A 23,028-nucleotide genomic window follows, 5' to 3' on the forward strand; every position below is an offset into this window, starting at 1 on the left:
GCAGCAGGCTTCCCGTCAAACCCTTCTCTGGGCTGGGATGTCCCAGGGGTGTTTTACAGTCTCTTGCTGTCTGAATTTCACCAGCTTCTGCTTCTGGTGAGTCTGGAGGTTTAGGGAAGGAATCTCCATCTTCTGAAGTATCAGTATCCTCCAAAGCCATTGCTTTTGAGGCACTGTTCACCCATGATGCACCCCTGGTTACACTGTTTAAAGAATTTGAGCTACAGTCAGAGGAAATGGGTGCATCTTCTGAGTCACCATCATAAGGATCTAAAAACTGAAGTAGAGGTCTCTCTGAATATGGTGGGTGCTTATTTGGCCATACAAAAAAATACAAGAGGCTGTATACAGTGGGCATATAAGCCACTTTAAACATTAGTCACAGACTTACTATGGAAATCTGTTTATCCACACATTCCCATCTAGATTTTTTATTTTTGGATGCTAGACTGAGAACAAGGCTGCTGCCTAATAGCCAAACCTACTTGCAATCCTCTGGAGTCCTTTGCTTTCTTGAGTCCTCCAGCAAGTGGGCTGAGCACAACCTGTTAAGGGAAATTTAACATAGATTTATAAAACTCTTTACTATGAATTACTGATCAAAGTAAAAACAAAGTAAGTAACATTCATAGAGAAGAGGAATCCAGATTGTCCCCATGCTAAAAGAGACTAAAAAATGTACCTCAGTCCAACTTTTAAAAGCCTGGTACAGTTAACCTAAAACAGAGACTGAGAGAGCTGTGCTAAGTTTCCCTGCACTTAAAATACTGCTATAAGGAGAGTAATTGTACACCTTAACACCAGAAAAGTAAACTAAATCAACATTTAATTCATAGTTAACATAATAAAATTTAGAATTTAGAGAGCTCTCCTCGCATTCAGGATCCTTTTTGTTCTTCTACATAGGGATGATCTGAAATTCGTCCTTATTAAATGGATTATGAATTTGCTGCCCTTTGGAGAGTTCTGTAACTCACACAGTCAAACCAAGTCCTTTCAAGCAGTCTCAATATCTCTGCTGTAACACGGGTTTCAGGCTTCATTTCCCCACCAGGTTAAACATGGCCTTGTCCAGACCTGAACAAAAAACTTTCTTCATTAATTTCTACTTGAGAATTGCATCCTTCTGAAATGGTGATTGTGCTCTGGGTCTGTTAACACTAACAGAGACACAAAAAAGGTAGGGAGACTGCCTTTTAAAAGCAAACCACAGGTACAAAGCAGTCACACAAAATGCTCCTTTAGAAGAAGCATGCTCAGAGAGCAATCAGCCAGTCTGCTGTGCCTGCTCTCAGCAGGGAAGGAGAAGGTCTGAGCACAGCTGCTGCAAAGCAGGGCTTGGCCAGTCTGGACTCCTCACAACAGGAACCTGAAGGCTTGAGTGCAGAAGCTGAAGTCTAAGCCTATTTGCCACTGAATGTTCTTCATGCTAATTCAGGAACACAGGGACATCCCTCCAAAGCCACTGGGTAGTACTGGGTGATGAAGAAAACCAGTTTCTGTTTCTCCAAAGAGCCCCCAAATCCCCCAGTCCTGACCTGGCACCTGCTTCAGCCCCCTCCTGTGAGAGCACCTTTGCAAGCCCCTCTACTACCCAGCCCAGCCATCAGAGCCCCACCAGACAGCTGGACCCCCAGCCTTGTTTCTCTCAGAAGGAGCCTGTGGAAACCTCCAGCCTCCCACTGTGCTTTCTGGAAGGTAAAGTGGTAGCAGGCTCCTGGCAGACAGCTTCTGTAGGCCACAGAGCACAGTAATTTGCATGGACTAACAGCAAGCAGAAATTCTGAAGACTTTAAGCCAAAATTTAAGTACTTAGTTCTCCACTCCAAAATCAGGTTGTTTTTCCCCAATGTTATACACGCTGGTTCAGGAAGTTAACAGTGTTCCTAAGTCACTGCCACAGCAACAGAGGTGCTCTCTTCATCTCATCCCAAATGAACAGTTAGAAGCTAGAGACCCCTCTTGACCAGACCTGCTGGAAGTCAACCACCAGAAACAACCAAGCTCAGCTTTAGCACTTGTTAGAAGTGCTTATGCTACTTTTGCCTACCTAAAACACTGACAGTTTCCTGCCTCATCCCTGCAGAATCACTTTTTGCCAAAATTAATAACTGCTTTAAGGAAGACCCTGAAGGACAGAACAGTGTTGAGTTTGGGGCTGTTGGTGTGGGGTTTTTTTCTCCATTTCTTCTATGGTCACAAAACCAACAACCCCAACAGCCATGCCTAGACCCTTCTTAGACCGACGAAGAGTTGGATACCTATCAGGGAATCTCACCAATTTCATCAAAATACTTCAGAGTCAGTTCTTACCTCTGCACTGGATTCAGACTCAGACTCTGTACTTGACTCCACTATGCACTTCTGCTGCAGAGGAGGAAGGGAAAGAAATGCTACTCAAAGCAGAAATTACCCCAGCTTTGGGTTGAAGTTCTAGTGCAAACTGTAAATGCTACGTAGCTCTAAAGCTTTCCCATCTGAAGCAAGCTTGCCCTTGCAAATATCCCACATATGTTGTGCTGGTTGGGTTGTGCAAGTTAGTCATAAGGGAAAAATATAAGTTTTTGCCCTCTCCCACCTGCCAAAAAAAAAAAATAAATCAAAAAGCAAACCATGGGAAGCTATCCAGGACATGTATTTGCTAGGAACAGTTACTCTAGGTCCCTAAATAACTTTTTAAAATGCTGTTTGATTTGCACTGAGGGGTTTTTTTTGTTTCTTTGCTTTTAGTGGGCCTGCATTTCAGAAACTCAGCTGCAGATAAATGACTAAAATTACACCCTCATTTTTTCCTCATGCTCTTAATACAGACACCTGACAAACAGCCCCCCTATTCCCAGGTGGTAGCACAGAAGTGGAACAGCTTCCTCCCTCCCTTTCCGTTTCTTTGCAGGTGACACCATTTCAAATAACTCATTCACACGTGTTTTTCATGCACTCTTTTCCAGCACAGCTCCTGCACTGTCAGACAAGGCAACTAACACTTTCTAAATTATGTTTTAATAGGGAAATAGAAAGCAGCAATTGGGAAGCAGTTACCATGTATTTACGTGCCAGTCTTTCTGTGCAGTCTGAGCTTTTAACAGAATCCTTCATTTTCTGAGCATCTACTAAAACAGGCAGAGGGTAGGAAAGCACATTAGAGAAAAATCTTCTCATAAATTGCCCAAACACAGCAACTCCTTTGTGTTAGAGAGGCTGGTCATTCCTTATCAAAGTCTGTGTTAAGTTCTCAAGCAAAGGCAGCTTCTATTTTAAAAGAAAGAAAAAGCTACTGTCTTCTACCAAAACAATTACTTGATTCAATGGTCCTTCATGTAGCATCAGAAAAATGTTTTTGTTTTATATATATGTTTTTTATATATATGTTTGTTTTTAGAGAAGCTTATAAAGGAGATTTTTTTTCCTTTTTTGTTTTAAGTAACTACAAGTTTTCTGAACCCTCAGAGGTGGATTTGTGCTCAAAACATTAAACCAGGCAAGAGAGAGTCAAATACCAAGCCCTGCTGTGAGTCAGCCCTCTGCCCCAGCCCTCCCACCCTGGCATTTAGTCCCCACACGCTTCCATCCTCCAACAGGGCTCACAGGGTGCTCCCTTCTCCCCCTACCATCCATGGGCTGCCCAGCCCCACGCCTCCTCCTCTGCCTCTTCTCAGCTGAAGCCATCCTGCCCCCAGCACCCTCACCCTCCTCCAGCTTTATAGGCTGGAGCCTCGGCTGCCCCACCCCCAGCCCAGCGCTCACACAGGCCCCCTCAGCTCCCTCGACCTGGAGCCTTCACTCTTTTAAAAAAAGATTGGAGTGAAGCAAGGAGAGAGTAAAGTGCCCCCATGACAGCACTTTGTGCTGCTACTGGAGGATGCAGGCTGCTCTTCACAATGGATGGGTTCACCAGAGCCAACTGTGTGGAGTTCTACAGCATGTTTCATGCACAAAATAGCACATCAGTTGGAGTCCTCTAGTCATTACCTTTCCCCAGGTGTATAGGTAGATAAAGCACACGTATACACACACATGCACGTGCATCTGCCATTGGGTTTGCAAGGCCTGATGGCCAGAGATGCAGCGGCCCCCTCCACTCTCACCAACTTACTGCAACCTGCAGGCTGAGAGAACAATCAGCAGCCAAAAATGGAACCTCCAGAGAAAGCCAGGGTAGTCAAGGTGTTTCCTCCTGCTGTTTGCTGCAGCAGACAATCTGCCCACTGTTAGATGGACAGTTGTGGTTGGACACATGATGCCCATCAAGCATCTCTCTTGATTGTTTACAATCCACCACATTTAATTTGGAAAACTTAGATATCATCACATTTACTCACCATCACTTGTTAAGAGGAGCAACACATTTGATATTTTTAAATACAAGGAATAGTATTTTTCCATATTTAGCAGAGAACTGTAACTCAGGCCCATTTTTCACAAAGTAGATGTGATTTGACCCTTTGAAGGCCACATTCCCCTTCTCCTTTTTATAGGGAAATGAGGAACTAAGTATTTCTACTTCAAACTGAATGTCTCTTTTTCCTCTTAGTTCCTTCCTGTCTGACTTGCACCTTCTGGCACAACAGAGAAGACTTTAAGATTAATTTTGAGATTACTGTAAAAGCCTCAGTAAAACAAGGATCTCACTCTGGAGCCAGCAGTGGGTTGTTGCTCTGAAAAGGCAGAGGAGCAAGTCCCTGAGGAGGTGTCAGTGACAGCAGCTGCACTAGGTGCAACTCACACAATCCTTCCACCCCACTTCTGCTGCCAGCTGACCTACAGCCTACCACACATACCTCCTTTTCCATCTCCTTACTTTGTTTACCCAGGCAGGAACACTCTGATGGTGATTCCTCCTCTTTGGATTCTCTAACCACTTAAAAAAAAAAAAAATCAAAGCAGAGCAGCCAAAACTCATCCAAAATCCCCCAGCACCTCCCACAACCAAGGTGGGAGCTAAGAAGCCCTGTGTTAGTGCCTGCAGTGCCAGCTGAGTTGAATGAGTGCGTACAATCACCATCCTTAATCCAAACACCTGGCTTGGAGTAATTTCTGCTGCAAAAACCTGCTCAAAATTAACTACTGATGCTTTGCAGGCAACATGTTTGCAACAAGGCCCTGGTGTCTGGGGTTTTAGAGAGCTGTTGGTCTGCAAGGCATTGCAGATGAAATGGTGACTCTAAGGTTGAGACCAGGCCAAAGCTTGCACAATGGACCCTCTGCCAGCACCCATCAAGCAGGGGTGGGGAAGTGAAGGTACAGCCTGACAACAGCTTTCCAAGGTAGACTTTGGGTTTCCACCTTGCAAAGTGCACCCCCGATGCCATGGCCAAGGCAGGGCAGCTTCCAGCCATACCTGGCTGGTGCAGTGGGAGCAAGGAGGGCGGCCAGAGGCTTACAGAGGTACAGAAATGTTCTTGAGCCATTTATTGCAATCATTTATTGTACTTGGTGTCTTGGCTCTCCTTGTCACCCTCAGCAAAAGCCCCTGCACAGACCTTGTGCCAGCCCCAGGTGCCTCCAGTTTCCCAGATCCAGGCTCCATGGCCAGACAAGAACACAGGTAACACTTCTCTGGTTTTGGAAGGTGTCATTGCTCCTTCTCTTGCCGCGGCTGCCCCCAGCAGGCAAGCGCTCTCAGCAGATCAGTTCAGCCTCCACCTTGTACCTTCCCATCTAATAAATCACACATGCATCTCTTTTGTTCTTTTAAATAATAATCTTCTCCCCCCTTTGAAATATATCTGATTTCTACATAAAGAGGCAAAACATACTAGATTGTCTGCTGTGATACGTGCTGGAGGAAAAATCTGTAGAAAATTAATTTGTCCAAGATGAAAACAAATCCTCACAGCTCTGGGACTGGGACCATCAGAGAGCAGCTCTTGCAGAGAAGACACTACATCTGGAGCAGAGGCTGCCTGAGGTTACGTGTCCATCAGGGAAGGGCCACAAGGCTTTTCTGGCCTGCAGAGCAGCCAGGGCTGCTGCCTTTGGAAGCAGATTTAGGAGTCAGTTTATGTTAATCTTGAATTAGCAATTAATAATCTTGAATCCATTTTTTAGCCAATGGAAATTATTTTTGTTCCACTGCAGATTGTAGCTGTGAGCCGTGAACATGGACCTGATTCACAGCAGGCAGTGTTTGATTCAGGGATATCTTATTCCAGCCAAGCCTCCCACTCTAAGAAATGCAATAAGTACAGGATGAACTGGGGCTTTTGGCATTCCACGTGCAGCTCTGCAGCCATCTGGGTGCTCCGGCTGTGGCCTGGGATCTGATAAGCAAGCTGAAACCAAAGCAATCAAGCAAATACTACTTTTTCTTCATGGGGCCAGGAGAAGGTGAACTCTTAAGAAAAAAAATCCTAAATGAGCCCCTGATCTCTGAAGGCCAAGTTGAAACAAGATCAGGCTTTGTCCTTAAAGCCCTGGGCCCTTCCATAAGAGCAGGTTTCCACCCTGCCCAAAGATCCCAGGCAACACTTTCTACTGCTTTTTTTCTCGTTTTCCTCTTAGACCAGTGTCACCCTGTCTCCTGACAGCCACCACCTGTCCCCAGTGACCCTGTGGCTGTAGGGGCTCATCTGCTTCTGCTGGTGGTGCCCTGCAGCTGCCAAAGACAAGACAGATTGTTCACAGGGCACCTTCAGGCAGGACCAGAACAAGCAGAGATGCCTATCTCTGTTTTAATCCATAGGTAGTGCTGGAATTGCTGTCTGGCAATAAAGCCCAACACCAGGATCACTTGTGCTGTTGAGACATGAGGAACAATTTTTTTCACATGTGAAACACTTTTTAAAAAATGCAAGATTGCAGTGTGTTGTGGTGAAGGGGGTTTTACTTAATCTGCAACAGGGAAGAATCAAAACAAGATACTCATCCAAAGGAAGTTCATCAGATGAAGCAGGGGCAGATGAGAGAATGGAGATCTGCAGCCATTTGGTTGAACCCACTGCCAAATGCTAATCAAGAACATTTCAGCCAAGCCTGAATGTGCTATGGGAAGCTGGAAACAAGATGCTGCAGAAACTGCAAGGTCTCATCTCCTGCTGTGTGTTTCTGCCTATGAGCAGTACAGGAAATCTTTTAGAATCCTACTAAAATCAAGCTGTGAGTAAAGACAGTAAAGTGCAGTTTATAGCTGTTTTGCAGGACAAAAATTGGCTTTATCCTTTACTTCATATGTACTTGTAGAGAAGGTGCAGTACAACAGGAAGCATGGCCAACTGTAACTGCTGCTGCAGCCTCCTCATCCCACAACTCACCTCAAAAAGTGCCACACCACCCATTATTGTTAATAGATGGTAGTTATTTCTTCGCAAAAATAACAAGAGAGAATGAAGGCAGCCTTTACATTCCTGTACTCACAGCTGCTTCCACATAACAACACCCCGTTATCTTCATTAGGTCTCCTCCCTAGAATGCACAACAGAAGAGTGTGGGAGACAAAGAAATGGCCTTGGTGTTTCCAGTCAGTGAGTACAGAAGTGCTATATTCAAAGGCAGCTGTTCCAGATACTCTCAAGGAACCATATCCAAAATAAAGGACAGTACGTGGCACAGAAACCATACGGACTTTTTAAGATTCTGAGTTTTCTCTTGCATGTGAGGGCAGCATCACTGGGAGACCTGAACAGGAGGTTAGAAAAAACAGCTTCAGTTCTTTTCTTCCTGTATTGATGCATCGAATCATTGACCTTGGAAAAAAATCCCTTCAGCCCTTTCTAAACTTTGTTTCTCCATTTGCAAGAGGTGGGTGTATTGTTGGTGTTCTTTGATCTGCCTTTGGGACATCACAGTTAGCCAGGAAGATGAAAGGGAGTGCATTTTCTCAAAACACCAATGAAACAGAACCTCTCACTGCAGCAGAGTATCAATAACCCAGGCAGCCCTGCTGGCCTTTGGAGAGGATTTCACTGAAGACTGTCTGGACGCTTGCTCTTACTTCCAAGTTTTGTTTGTGAACACTCTGAATATTTTGCCTTGAAATACAGCTCTTGAGTCACCCGTGGATCTGATAGGCTCATGCTGTCCTGAAGTATTTTATAGCAACATCTCTAGGGTGTCCTCATCCCCTTCTTTGAGGCTTTAAGAATGAGGCATTTTGGCTGCTTCTTTCCCCTCAGCCACATCCTTAGGTACAAGACTAGGGTGCTATAATTAGAACAGAGGAGGCAAGCGTTATGTTCTGTACCATGGGCCTCACCATAGGGTGAAGGATCCCTGAAAAAAGGTGGTTATTAGGGCACCCTGCCTCTTCTGAACTCTGCTGCAACACTTACCTCATTACAACAGTACAAAGCATGGAAAACAAAGACCCTGAACTAGGACAGCTCACCAAGAAAGCTCCTGGTTAAGTGTCCTTACTCCCTAAAATGTATAAAACTAGCCAAAAAAGGGGAGTTCCACACTCTGTGCCACAGCAAAACCCACTTTTGTTGTGTCCTTTGGGCAAGATCCAGTGTGACCACTCAGTTCAGGTGGAGAAAAACCAGAAGCCTCCAAGCACACCAGGCTGTCAGCAATCTTTATAGCACAAGCAGTTTCTCATTTTTATACCAAATCCTATCTTCATTTTGGAAAAAAAATGCAGTGATTTGCAAACACATGAGCACACCAGTTTAACAAGCAGACATGCAAAAATGCCAGTTGGCACAACTGCCAGGCAGCCTGCTGCTCAGCCAGCACATCTGCCCTGTGCAGCCACCACCTCTGCACTAGGGCATTAACTGGACTTTTTCCACATCAGAAGAGCACTTTCCCACACAGCTTCCTTGGGAATCCAGAACTTGGGCAACTACTTTGAATTACCTTGCATAAGGCAGATTTTCTAGGTTCCTGCAAGATGTTGCTGCAATCATAACTCATTGTCCTTTCATATTAAAAAAAATCCAAAGCCCACTTGTCATATGGAAATTATTTCATATTGGGAAACAGCTCCAACAGATGTGACTCGCCAGAGGGCAAGATGCTCAGAACTTGCCCCCACCTCCTCCTCTCAATTGAGCTCATTCAGCTCAAGCTTGTTTCAAGTACCCAGTGTTATCTGTCCAAAGACAAGCACGGACACCCCCTCTGCAGCAGTTGGCTGCAGGGGAGGCTTGCTGGAGCAGGCTGCCAAGCATTTCCTTTCTCCAATCTCCTTCAAGCCTAGGACACACTGCTGACTACGGAACTTCACCTGCAGAACTGAACATCTCAGCACAGCATGATGTCCACCATCAGACTCAGCATTAGGAGCCCAGCTCTACTTGCCAGGCCTCTTTAGGCTGAGGGGAGACCTCATCAGACTCTACAACTACCTGAAGGGTCATTGAAGCGTTTGGTGCTGGTCTCTTCTCACAGGTAATTAGCAGGAGAACAACAGGGAATGGCTTCAAGCTGCAACAGGGGAGGTTTAGACTGGACATTAGGAAGTTTTTTCACAGGAGTGGTTATACACTGGAACAGGCTGCCCAGGGGGTGGCTGAGTCACCATTCCTGGATGTCTTTAAGGGTCATCTGGATGTGGTGTTGGTGGATATGGCTTAGGGGAGAACTTTTGTAGAGTAGGGATGATGGTTGGACTCAGATCACAAGGGTCTTTTCCAACCTGAATGATTCTATGATTCAGTAGCCAGTACCTCTTGATCCAAAGCAATAACCAAACAGCAGGTTTTGTCTCGATTGTTAACAGACAAGTCAGTGACACTACTCATTCTTAACACTTTTATTCTTACAGTTCTAGGTTTGAACTGCACATGCAGAGTTGCATAAGTCACAATAGAGATTTACAGTGGATTCTATTCTATGGTAGAGTGCAATCCAGAATCCTTAAACAGTATAAAAAACAACTTTAAACATCAAGACCTTGTTAGGAGCAAAAGGGTTAAAGCTTCCCAAATATTTCAGCTCTTCTAGATACCTAGTTACTAGGTACTGTATGTTAGGTATATTTAGAGTTGAAGAGCTGTAGAACACTAAACAAACTGCAACCTCCTGATGTCACTTTCTTTGTTACCTTTCCCACATTTCTGGCAATTAAGAATAAGTCAAAAACCCTGCCACCTGCAACCAGCTAATACAGACAGAAATAACTACTCCTTACTTGCCTGTTTAGGGTTGTACAGTGTTAAAGAAAATATTCCCTCAATGGCATTTGTATCTCACATCAGCTGAAAAAGCAATGTAACAAAAATAAAGGTATAACATCTTTGAAAATAAATATAAAGAGGGAATGCAGACAAAGTGTCAAAAGATATTTTTTTTTTTGGCAGGTAACATTCATAATATACAAAATATAACTTATTCGAATTAGCCAAGGAAACATTCATGAGTTCCTGTAAACTGTTTTAATCCACCTCCTCCATGCGTGATGTATCATCATCTCCTTCAAGAGGTGGCATCTCCTCAGTAACTGCTGGACTAGCTTCTTCTGCAGCAGTATCATCTTCATCAATGCCTGCCCAGGAAAAACACAGCCCATTAATGCTGTATCAGGACTCAAAACTTTACTCTCCTTAGCACTTAACCGATCTGAGGGCTCCCCGCTTCTCACAGGGACAAAGCAGCACCAAGGTGAACAGCACCCTGCCTGCAAGAGCCTGTCACCACACCGAGTTTACTAGAGACAGATTTCTCACTTACCCAGGCCAAGTTTGATCATTCTGTAGATGCGGTTGGCATGTGTCTGAGGATCTTCTAAGCTGAAGCCAGAAGACAGAAGCGCTGTCTCATACAGCAGGATGACAAGATCCTTCACAGACTTGTCATTCTTATCAGCCTCGGCTTTCTGCCTCAGTGTTTCAATGATGGAATGATCAGGATTAATCTCCAGATGTTTCTTTGCTGCCATGTATCCCATTGTGGAGTTGTCTCTTAATGCCTGTGCTTTCATGATCCTCTCCATATTGGCAGTCCAGCCGTATGTACTTGTTACAATACAGCATGGTGAAGTGACTAAACGATTGGACACAACCACCTAGAAAAGGCCATATAAACACAAGTTTGTTATTCAACATTTCAACATCTACATTAGATTTACTATCCCAACTGATTTAACCAAGGTTCAACTCCTGCTGCAGCCTAAGGCTCATGAGATAGAGCCAAAGAATTTGCAATACCCACTTAAAAGAACCCCTTAGCTTTACTAAAACCAACCAACCTAAAGACACCTCTCCTCTATCTTACAGAATTACCATCTCTCTTTCAGAAAAGGCAACTGTAACATAGTTCTCTGACCCTCCTACCCAACAACTTATTTTCAGATCATTAAACTTGTTACATATAGATAGATGAACCGAACACTTCCTATTAATTACCTTTTCTACTTTCTTTTCAAGGATGTCTTTCATTATTTTGCACAGGTTTTCAAACTTGGCTTTCTTCTCCTCCTGCTTCTTTTTCTCTTCCTCATCTTCTGGAAGCTCCAGACCCTCTTTTGTTACAGAAACTAGGGTCTTGCCTTCAAATTCTTTCAGCTGCTGCACACAGTATTCATCAATAGGCTCAATCATGTAGATCACTTCCAGGCCATGTTTGCGAAGGCGCTCCACAAAAGCAGAGTTAGCCACCTGATCCTTTGTTTCACCTGCAAAAAGCAAGAACACCACAGCTGGTGGCTGAGCCCTGTAACTGTCACATGGCAGCTTATTTTCTGAAGAAGCTACTCAACATTTATAGTGATGCTTCATGTCCATAGCAGGGAGAGACAGAGGAGGTGTGATAAGCTACTACAAAGACTAGACTAGCCTGAATAGATTCAAGTCTATTAAACTGACATCTCAGCTTCTGATGCTTCACTGGTTTCACAGTAAAATTTATTGGAATGCCAGGTAAGATTTCTCATTCCTGCCAAGGAAGAGAGCAGATAAGCCCTGTACAGCATTTACCTTTTGAAAAAAGCCTTTGTATCTGATGCCCAAGTAGTTAAGATGGCTGGAGCATAAGGTCTTAAAAATCCGTATAATCCTGGCTGAATTCATTAGCTAAAAGCTGGAACACAAAGCTATCAAAGCACAGAACTCCTGGGCTTAGTGGCGGGGGCAGGTGCATGTGATGCATTTGAAAGTAAGTAAGCAAACTAGTATGCAAGGACCACTTTCAGATCTCTAGCTATTCGGCTGTTCAAAGACATGTTAACTACCGTAACAAGTCTGTCAGGCATGTCCTGCATGGCACCTCCTTCTTAACTTTTTTCCAGCTTCACCAAGAGAACCCACCATGGTTCTCTTACATTTTCTAATCCCTCCCTCACAATAACCCCACAGATACACTAGCATTTGCAGCTTCTGTTACCAACTCACCGGTAATGTAGTAGACATGTTTCTGGTTCTCCTTCATCCGAGTGCAATAGTCCTTCAGGGAAACCATTTCATCACCAGAGGCAGATGTGTAGTACCTCAGCAATTCTGAGAGCTTCTTGCGGTTCTGAGAGTCTTCATGTATACCAAGCTGCATAAGAAAAAAGAAACTACTTAATAATGCCTTTACATAAATACTAAAAATTGTGGTAGCTTACTATTGTAGACAAAACAGAAATCCGTAACAGAAGTAACAAACCTTGATGTTCTTGGAGAACTGCTCATAGAACTTTTTGTAATTCTCTTTGTCTTCAGCCAGCTCAGTGAACAGTTCTAAGCACTTTTTCACCAGGTTCTTCCGGATCACTTTCAGGATCTTGCTTTGCTGCAGCATTTCACGAGAAATATTCAGAGGTAAGTCCTCAGAGTCCACCACACCTCTCATGAAATCTGTAAGAGATTCAGCAAGAATTAGCATTGTAAAGTCTTAAAGATAACAGCTTTACCAGTCATCACTTAAGTGGCTTTGCCCATTTAAAACTATGACTCAATTTCTACAGAGTTCTAGACCACACAAATCAAGCAGTAATTTAAACTGCTCAGCTGAATCTTGATCAGCTCTGCCTCCCCCTTCTTGGGTTTCTTCTGATGTAAAGCGAAACTACAAAATTGCTTGGCAGTCTCTGTAACATTTTCCTCAAAAATATACTCACTCAGGTATTCAGGGATCAGTTCCTCACAGTTGTCCATGATGAAAACTCTGCGTACATACAGCTTGATGTTGTTCTTCTTCCTCCTGTTTTCAAACAGATCAAAGGGTGCACGCCGTGGGACAAACAGGAGAGCTCTGAATTCCAGCTGCCCTTCCACAGAGAAGTGCTGAAAAAAAGCAGGATGGTATCATTTTAGTCAACTTCTGCAACTCTCATTTGAAGAGCTCTTCAAATGCAGAAGGCAAACAGCAACCATCCTGAGACTTCAGGCAGAGCACAGCAACCAAGACACTGGCCAGGAAGAACACACTTTCTCCAGACAAATCCCAGACCTGTACAGTTGTTACCGGGCAACCAGTCCAATTCAGAAAACATCGTTTCCTGTATTATTACATAACAGGCTTTGGAAAGCACATGAATTTTTATGGCACTTCCCACAAAAGGACAATTACCTCTCACCCATCCCTTCTACTCAAAACTAAGGTACAAACCCAAGCAACTGAATTTACGTTTATCTGAAATCGAATTATACATTTTAATTAGATTCAGTAACAACCAAACAGGTTGGAACAGGTTGCCCAGGGAAGGTGTGGATGCCCCATCCCTGGAAGTGTTCAAAGGCCAGGCTGGATGGGGCTTGGAGCAACCTGGGCTAATAGGTGATGTCCCTGTCCATACAGGGAGGTTGAACTAGATGATCTTCAAGGACCCTCACAACCAAAACCATTCTGTGCTTCTAACAAAGCTACTTACTGGGAAAGCACCTGCACTCCTTTTAGGAAGACCCCACAGCCCTAACAGTAGCCTGAGTAACTTGTAGCCTTGTCACCCTCACATGTGTTTGAAACAGTATCACTCCAAAATACTAAGCAACTTATCACAGCAAGATCTGAAGGAATGTATCAGAGCTCAGTAGCATGTTTAGCAACTTAGTGGCAAGTGTAACTGTGCCTGAAGACAGGAACTTACTTTGACTGCCAGGTGGTCTTCCCAGTCATTAGTTAGACTTTTGTAGAATTCTCCATATTCCTCATTGGTTATGTCATCTGGATTCCTGGTCCAGATGGGCTTGGTCTTGTTGAGCTCTTCCTGATCAATGTACTTCTCCTTAATCTTCTTTTTCTTCTTCTTGTCTCCATCCTTCTTCTCTTCTTCTTCATCAGAACCAACATCCTCAATCTCTGGTTTATCTTCAGTCTTTTCTTCCTTCTCTTCTTTTTCCTCTTCCTTTTCCTCAGCCTCGTCATCACTCACCTCCTTATCACGTTCCTTCTCCACCTACAAAAAAAGATTATTGTTTTAATTGATACCCAGAAGTTTTACCATCAACAGCCCTAAGGTGTCCCTTGTAGTCTCACAAAGTACATGAACATAGTGTTCAATTTTCCTCTCACATTCAAGTAAGGAATTAAATTCTGAGTGCTAAGATACAAGTGGTTATTTTGTTTCCATGTTATTATGTAGTAACTAATGCTTTTAGTTTCAGTCCACTGACTACAAAGTTGTTTTATCAATAACACATCAAGATGTAGATAGTTTACTCAATGGTTTGGGAACCGTGATTAACTACTAGCTTGGTAAAACAAACATTTTGATTTTGTAAAATAAGATTGTAATTAACAGAACTGCATTTCAGTATAGCTACATCCATGTAACATCTGTAACAATTTTAATTAACAAAATACACATGGACTGCTCTTAAGACTTCAAAAAAGTCATTTAAGGTGGCCATACTCAATTACATAGTATCTCAAGCAAGGTACGTACAAAGAGTGTAATGGGATAGCCGATGAACTGAGAATGCTTCTTCACAATTTCTTTGATTCGCCTTTCTTCCAGGTATTCAGTTTGATCTTCTTTCAGATGCAGGATGACTTTTGTTCCACGGCCCAAAGGTTCACCTGGAATGGAATTCACTGGTTTTACTAGAGCAGGAGCAGACTAGGCTTTTCACTAACTCTATGATACGCATTCAGTGATGTCTTTACAATGGGAAAACTCAAGTTTCTGTGTACAGAAACAGACTTTTGGAGATTTCCTCAGGCTTGCTGTACCCAGGTATGTATTTCTAATAATCATTTAAGCCATTTTCATTAACTAGAGCGTTATAGGTGTTTCCACGTGTAAGCTTTGTTATAGGTTTCCACGTGTAAGCTTTGAAATCTCAGTCTTCAATAGAAGACACCAATTCCCTCAGGCACTCTCTGACAGATGTGCCTGTGCTTCATCTGACACCTGACCAGACTCCCCATTTTGTCTGTGTTGTGTCCTTTCCAGCACACAGATCAGGTAGTTAAAAAACCCCACATCTGCAAAAGCATGCTTTGAAACAAAGACATTTAATACTCACCGTTATCAAGTCTGACAGTGAAAGATCCTCCAGCTGATGACTCCCAAGCATACTGCTCATCATCATTGTGCTTAGTGATCACTGTCACTTTTTCAGCAACCAGGTAAGCAGAGTAGAAACCAACACCGAACTGACCAATCATGGATATATCAGCCCCTGCCTGCAGTGCCTCCATGAAAGCCTTGGTGCCAGACTTGGCAATAGTACCAAGGTTGTTGACCAGGTCAGCTTTGGTCATCCCAATGCCTGTATCCACAATGGTCAGAGTACGATCGTGCTTGTTTGGGATCAGGTTAATTTTCAGGTCTTTTCCAGAATCCAGCTTGCTTGGGTCAGTCAAACTCTCATATCTTATCTTGTCCAGAGCCTGCAATGGAAAAAGCAGGCTTTAATATTCACCAACTATTCTTAAAAAGATCCATAGTCCCACTAACAAGAATCAAGATAGAAATTAAGGTACTTACATCTGATGAATTGGAAATCAGCTCCCTCAAGAAGATTTCCTTGTTGGAGTAGAAAGTGTTGATGATCAGAGACATCAACTGAGCAATCTCAGCCTGGAAGGCAAAGGTCTCCACCTCCTCCTCCATTGGTTGGTCTTGAGTTTGCACAGCTTCCGGCATCTGTAAAGAGAGGGAGCTGAAACCTTGTCCTGAGCAGCTTGCTGCACACTCATTTGCAAGCAGTGACAATGACATTCCGAAAGAAAAACACGTCTGTGTTTTCTAATACACTACCACAAGAACATACACAAAAAAATAGCAAACCCAAACCTTACTTCCTACCAGTAACAATTCAGGAACGTTGAGAAATATGGAAACTAAATACAAAACCTTAACAACAAAATTGCTTTACGTTCACTTTGGTTCGTACCACTCGGGATAACTTAAGTTTTCCTCTCCATTCATTTACAGATGGAGGTATGATCCCTACTCCCCCTCGGAACAGACCAAATACACATTGCAGGAAAAAAAAAATACAACTGAGAACTTGGCCCGGAATCCGAGCGGTCAGCCGCATCGCTCTGCAGCCGATTCCCACAGTAAGGGCTCTGTTTCAAGTACTCTCCTTTTCTCACGTCCATCCCGTAATTCGCTCACATGACTCTTCAAATACAAACACCCCCCGCAACTGGAACTTCTGCATCACCACGGCCCAAGCGGGCTCGTTACTCTGTCCTACATAGATATCCGCATTCGATCTGCTCTCTAGGACACCCTCCGCAGGAGCCAAGGCTCAGGAGCAACAGATCCAAACCGAACAAGAAATCCTCTCCGACCGCCCCCCCCTCCAGCCGCCGCAGGACGGAGCGGCCCCGGTGCCACGCCACGACCCGCAAGCCCAGCCCGGCGGGACACACCGGCCCCCGGTGCCGCCAGAGGCGCCGCCATCGCCCCGCCAGGCGGGGCAGCGCGGGCCGGGCGCGGCGCCCCCTGCAGGCCGGCGGCGGCAGCGGGAAAGCTTCTAGAAACTGCCAGAGCCTTCCCCGACCGCCCCCCCGCCCCGCGCACCCCCCTCCTTCCTCTCCCGCCCCCTTCCCCGAGCACAGCCCGCGCTGCCTCGCAGCCCCTTCCCTCGCTCGCCTTGGCCGCGCTCCCCGTCGGCACCGCCCGCCAGCCCCTCCATCTTGCGCCCGTGGCCGGGCGCCCATTCATTGAGACCGAGTTTCCCTCGCTGCCCCTCCGCAAGGCAGCCAAGTCCCGCCAGCACCCCTGCTACGGGGGGCTAGACCCGCAACTACCACCCCCGGCAAGAAACGGCCTTCTCCACCCGACACCCACGCCTCCCTTCCCCCGCTCTGTTAGCGGAAAAAACAGCCCCCCTCTCCCCCCAGGAACTGCCCGCCGGCTTCTCCCTCTCCGTAACATCCCAAAATGGAAAAAATAAGTGGGCAGACTTTAGACACCCCGGCACCTCACCCCTCTGGCCCTGCCCAGCACCGCTCGGAGCCCACTTCCCTTCTCACAAGGGCTGAAGGGGGAAGGGGAACACGCAGGTCCCCCAGCACGCGGCTCCCGGGCCACCCCCCTCGCCCTCTCCCCTCACCAACACGCGGACACATCCCCCACCCACCGCACTGGGCAACGGGAGCTCTCCTGAAGAACCCCCAACCCTTGCGCATACCCGGCTGCCGACACAGCCCCCCTCCCCCGCCCCGCTGCTCACCTTTGCAGAGGGCAAGGGCTGCTGCTCGGCTCCCTGAAGCTCGGAACGCTCTCCGCCCGCACCGCTGCGTCACCCCTAGTGCGCGCTCCGCGCCGCCCGCCCGCTTTATATAGGCCCGGCGCCGCCTCCTTCCAGAACCATCGGGAACCTTCACTGACAGGAGCGGGGGAGGGGGCGCCGGGGGGAGGGGGCGGGGCCTCCAGCAGCCAATAGCAGCCGGCCGCGGCCGCCCTCTCCCTCCCCTCGGCGGCCCGCGCCGGGAGGGGGCGGGGTTCTGCGCGCGGGCCGGCGGCTGGGCGGGCGCGCGCCGCCCGTTATCCCCAACGGCCGGCCAGGCCGCGGAGGCGGGGCGGCGGCGGGCGGGGCGGCGCATGCGCATTGGCCGCCCGGGGGTGGTGGTCGGGGGGGTGTTGCTCGAGCGGCAGGTGACGTCATTCCCTGCCCCGCGCCCCCAGAACGTCCTAGAACGAGGCGGGGCCGGCGCCGCTGCCCCCCCCGGCCCCCCAACCCCCCCAGCCCCCCTGCCTGCCCTGCCCCCCGTCCCGCCGGGCTGCTGAGAAGGGCCTGGAAGGCGCCGGCTCTCCCCGCCCTGCTGCCAGGAGCCGGGGTGGGCGGGAGCCGGTCTCGCTCTCCTCAGCCCACGTCCCCGCTGTGCAGCTGCGCGGCCGGGCCGCGCTGTGCCGGCCCCGGGCGGTCGGTCGCGCCGGGCGGCTCCCCCCGGCCGGTCGTGCAGGTGTCTGCGGTTCTGCCTCCCCCTCGGGCCGGGCCGCGGGAGGGCCGGGCGCCCTGCTCGGCGGGCGGGACGCGCCCGGGCTGCCAGGCCCTGCTGCATGAATCACAGCCCAAGGATGCTGTGGGGAAGCGTTTCGCCGAATCGGGGAGAACAGAATCGCTCCTCACACGGCAAGTACCAGGCTGCGAGTTGAACAAACCCGTGCCTGTTTGTCTGCGTATTTGTTCAGGATGAAAAGAGTCAAGGGATCAAATCCCGAGAAGCTCAGAAGACCTACATAGCTATGCTGTTACTTGAGGATTTAAGTGCTAATAGTAGACACGGCACAGATGCCAATGCTGGTCAGTTTGCTCATGGTCCAAAGCCTGAGAGCTGCTGGGATTCCCAGCCTGTACGTGGCTTTCTGCCTTCTAATCTGGGGGAAATCTCGCTGGATGTGCAAAGGGCATGGCTACGGTTGTCTTTGTAGATGCGTTTATACATCTTGCCAGAGGACTTTGATATGATAAGGACACGTTGCATTAGACCCAGCAGCTCTGATTACTGCATTTAGCGGGGGAGTTAGTTTTATGTCCCGAACGACCTGATTGGGAGCAGGGATCTAAATGTAGGTCCTCCATGCCTTGGGAGAATGATCCGCATCACATGTGTTCCAGGCTTCTATAACTTTCTCCTTGGAGCTGATCCACTTTTTTGGGATACAAGTACCAAACCAAGTTATATGTTCCAACTGTACACAATGTAAGCATAGATCTAGAAAATCTCCCTGGTTTATAAAGAACAGCTATTTCTTTATTTGAGGAATAAAAAGGATGTTGTTTCTGTAGCAAAAAGTCATCCCAGGCGCAACTCTTTGGTATTTTCTGTTGGCTCTACCTAGTTAAACACCTGACTGACTTGTGGGAATCCCATTTTTATATGCCGTTCTCCCCCTTGAGCATCCTGAATTACACTGGGCAGCGTGCCCCATGAACTAGATATTACAGTACGCATGTCCATTAATGCATTTAACCAAAGATTTCATGCTGAATTTAACATTCTTAGCACCTATTATCCTGCAGTTTGACCTAGGCAAGCAAATCAGATTGAATTTGGGCCTGCAGGCTTAATTTTGTTGCAGTATTATGTCTTTCAGGGAGTTTTCTGTACTTCTCAGTGTCTGACGAGAAGATACATTAAGCGTGTATAACATCGTGTAGGACCCATCAAGGAGTTAAAATTACTGCTTGATTCATTGCAGTTTCTGCGGTATCTGGATCAGTATCTGCATTGGTGCAATGTCTTACAGGAGTCTGCCCTTCTAAATACTCGTGTTACAGCTCTGACCCAAGCAGTTGGCTAGAATATAGGGTCCTGCTGGTTGTTTTAATTAGAAGGAAAAATTAATTGTGGTGTCCACAATAACAAAGGAGGGTGTGTAGATGAGCTGCTGCTCAGCAAACAGGAGAAATCAAGTGATGTGGGTGAGGTTATTTGCTCACAGTTCTAAGCCACTGGAAATCTGGATTTCAGCCAATGCTCAGCCTAGAAAGTTCTGTGCTTATGTCTGGGTCACCCTTTTGGTGCTCCTGCTGGCTGCTTGTTTTCTCTATCATTTTCAAGTCTGAATTTGTGGTGCTTCTCAATAAATTTCTTTTCCTTTCACACATATGCTTTTCTACAAAATAATGTGCACCAAAATCCTTTCTCGAGTATGATGCGTTCCTTTCCTTGCTTAGTGGCTATAATTTCAGTGGTCCTACAGCTGCTTTGGTTGCCTCCTTCCATAAAGCAGCTGAGTGGCTTTTTACCACTAGCCTCGTAAAAGTGTGGCAGTTATAGCCAAGCATAGCTATGTAGCTTTCATGTTTTTCTTAGATAAAAAATAGTTCTGGTATAGTATAAATTATATAGGACGTGCCTATTAGGCAGAAACTCTCTTACATTCAGGCTCTATTAACTGAAATATTTTCTAACTTTTATTTGCATTAAATTAAACTTCTGTATTTTAGAGAACTACTCCACTATTAAAATTTATGGAAATCTGTCTAAGCATTTTTTTCCAGTAATACCCTACTAAAATTGTGTGCTCTCCTTTTGAGACATCCAAAATGTTAAGAGTGTCATTTTTATCTAAATATTCAAGATGTTTTTCTTAGGAAAATATTTTACCTCCTAATCTCTTGATTAATGTGGATTCAGTCGTTCAGACTCAGGGATGTATGTAATTTTAAGCATGTGAAGGCCTATGGAAGGTTTTGCATATGTCTCCAGGATCGCACGCCTTCATGCTGTCTTATGTACCAGTCATACCATTCTCTTTTATGATGGTGTTACTGAGCTTTCAAAAGCAGTCTTCAAAAGCAGACATTTCTTTTGACAACATTGCTCAATGGGTGCACAAGGAGAAAGTAATCTCATAGCAAACCATCTAAGTTTTCCCAGCTCTGCCTAACCCAGGTTCCTGTGTGCCTGTGTAAAACAAATATTTTCTTCATGACTTGTGAATAATCTGTATTCTTTTTGTTCTCTTGTGCAGTGAGGCCTCATGCAGGTAGCACTTTGTTCCCATAGCTACCCTCTTTTAACTGATCCCAGTTTTGTGTTGCTTCAGTTTTAGGCCAAAAAGACTGGTTCCAGACTTGGTTTCTGTCTGAGTTAATTTTGTGAGACAATCTGAGTAAAACAGTTCAATTTTTTTAAGCGAAAAGGCTACTATACTTCCATATTTTATCAAGTAATTCTATTAATGGGGAAATGCTGAAACCTAATGTGCTTCATTGTGCCTAATGTGCTAAAGTCCTATGTTCACACACACTTTTTACCTCCCATATCCCCCAGATGCCCCAAGCCCCTCTCCTCCTTGTCCCAAACCTCTCTCTCCTTCATCTGCCTTCCTTTCACGCTCTGCCTGGGCGAGGAGCAGTACATGCTGCTGCTGAACGGCTAGCTGTGGCCGCCTGGCTGTTAGCCCAGCCAAACAGGGAGGACAGAGCTGAATTCTCCCTGCCTTTCCTTCAGAATAGGCAATGAGAGCACACATCACTGATGCCCACCTATTGATTTGACCTTAATATCTCTGTGATCTCTATTACTTTTTAAACTTTGGTTGAATTGGTTGAAAAAGTCAACATTATTAGAGAGGGACTGAGGGACAACCACCACATTATTGCATGTGCTTAATTTCCTTAGGAAATTAGACTAAAAACATGTTTCCATTTTTTTAAACTACTCTTGTAGCCAGTGTCTGAGGGATGGTTAAGTGGGATTTAATTTTTCCTGATCTTACAGTATTAAAATAAATAACATGGGGCAAGTGCTATTTATTAAGATGTATTACTTCAAACAAAACTGTAAATGCAAAAATAAAAACAGTGAAGACAATTTTCAATTCTAATTCAAAATGCAAAGCCCAGGGAAGTAGTTGATTTGCCATTTTCTCGTCAGAATCTGAGCAACTTTTGCTTTCAGAACATTCAGATTTTAATCAAAAGCTGAAAAAGCAGGTCTACTTTAACCAGAAACTGTTTCGTACCAAAAACACATGCTAGGAAGCCAGTTCCATTGCTGTGCTAACTGCGTGGGCCTCGATCTTGCTTTTACTAATATCCTAAGGATTAGTCCCATAGTTGTGCCCCATATACATTTTTATTGTAATAGAGTCTTTAATTACACAATTTCATAGAAGTCCTTGGTATGTGAAAATTATAAAATTAAAAAAGAACAAAGTAAGGTGGCTGGAAGAAAGTTACTCAGTGTTGAAAGCATTGAAATAACATACAGGAAAACTGGGTTTTATTCTTCATAGCATCAAAGGCAGTTTCTGTGTTGCTAAATAAGACTTTAGAAAAAAAAATTATAAGCCACAAAGAAATTAAATTACATTTGCATAGAGAATTCTAATTCCACCATTTCTAACTTTTGAGTGCTTGGTGTTGTAGTCTTAAAGCCTTTATAACATTGCTTTTAAAATAATTCTATTTGAGTTCTGACACAGATTTGTCATGTTATCTCAGTGCTTCAGGGTTTACTTGAAAAAAAACCATCAGCAACAGAAATTACCTAAATGGTAGATTTCAGAGGACTGACATGAGGGCACAGATGTGGTAATATGTGTCTCGTTTTCTTTAACATATGGAATTATGCATGTAAAGTCCGTGTTACCATAATTAAATGTAAACCAGCTGGGGATCTCTGCCTGAGCAAGGCTTCATGCATGCTTAAAACTGTTCCTCAGGCTGTTTTGTTTCTTGCTTTCTTCTGTCTTACTGGAAGACAAAGTGATCCTAAGATCTGTAGGTCACAAAAAAGTGGCTCATACTAGAAAAAGGATCGATAGTCACTTAAAAGGAGTATTTTTTTGCGGTGAAAAAAAAAGGTACTTTGGAACAAAATTGATCTCAGAAAATGTAGTTGTACTTTGGACCTGTAGGTGGCAGCAATAATTGCATGGATCAAGGGCAGGATTTAGGCATCTTTTTTTCTAAGAGTTTATGGTTCTTGAAGGATGTGTCAGGGACTGTGATAACTGTCAGAGACATGGCTCTCAGAAAGAATTCGGAAGGAACTTAAACTGTTGAGCAAGAATGCATTTGTTATAGCAAAAGTAAGGGATTCCACTACTAACAAATGTCAAATATCTTTTATAATAAAAGCTCAGCTGCATTGAAAAGCTGAGAGAATGAGCCTGGAAAGGCCTGAACTCATGGAATGTTAACAAGACTCCGGAATAATTGTTTAATCTTATCATAGGATACTTTATATGCTGGTTGTTACAAAATTAATAGATTAGGTTAAGTTTATAAGCACTGCAATGTGATA

General features: G+C 45.1%; 2 protein-coding genes across 2 annotated transcripts; one reads left to right on the top strand and one right to left on the bottom strand.

The window, feature by feature from the left end:
• Positions 1-9,679: 9,679 nt before the first annotated feature.
• HSP90AA1 (heat shock protein 90 alpha family class A member 1) lies at positions 9,680-17,643 on the bottom strand. Its single transcript, XM_051622222.1, has 11 exons — positions 17,496-17,643; positions 15,794-15,952; positions 15,330-15,696; positions 14,747-14,880; positions 13,949-14,257; positions 12,980-13,145; positions 12,526-12,716; positions 12,270-12,417; positions 11,286-11,554; positions 10,612-10,945; positions 9,680-10,426 (listed from the first exon to the last, which is right to left on the bottom strand). Exons 2-11 carry the CDS (start codon positions 15,950-15,952, stop codon positions 10,317-10,319), a joined length of 2,187 nt encoding a protein of 728 aa, XP_051478182.1. The 5' UTR covers positions 17,496-17,643; the 3' UTR covers positions 9,680-10,316.
• LOC127385858 (serine/arginine repetitive matrix protein 1-like) lies at positions 16,430-16,987 on the top strand. Its single transcript, XM_051622035.1, has one exon. The coding sequence runs from the start codon at positions 16,430-16,432 to the stop codon at positions 16,985-16,987; it is 558 nt and encodes a 185-aa protein (XP_051477995.1).
• Positions 17,644-23,028: the final 5,385 nt, after the last annotated feature.

This window comes from Apus apus, chromosome 5 (genome assembly GCF_020740795.1).
Source record: "Apus apus isolate bApuApu2 chromosome 5, bApuApu2.pri.cur, whole genome shotgun sequence".
NCBI lineage: Eukaryota > Metazoa > Chordata > Aves > Apodiformes > Apodidae > Apus > Apus apus.

Coding starts and splice junctions, on each gene's coding strand:
- HSP90AA1 (XM_051622222.1), bottom strand. CDS start 15,952: ATGCCGGAAGCTGTGCAAACTCAAGACCAACCAATGGAGGAGGAGGTG. Junction 13,146..13,948: donor AAGACCACCTGGCAGTCAAA/GTAAGTTCCTGT, acceptor GCTTTTTTTCAG/CACTTCTCTGTGGAAGGGCA. Junction 10,946..11,285: donor TTGAAAAGAAAGTAGAAAAG/GTAATTAATAGG, acceptor GGCCTTTTCTAG/GTGGTTGTGTCCAATCGTTT.
- LOC127385858 (XM_051622035.1), top strand. CDS start 16,430: ATGACTCTTCAAATACAAACACCCCCCGCAACTGGAACTTCTGCATCA.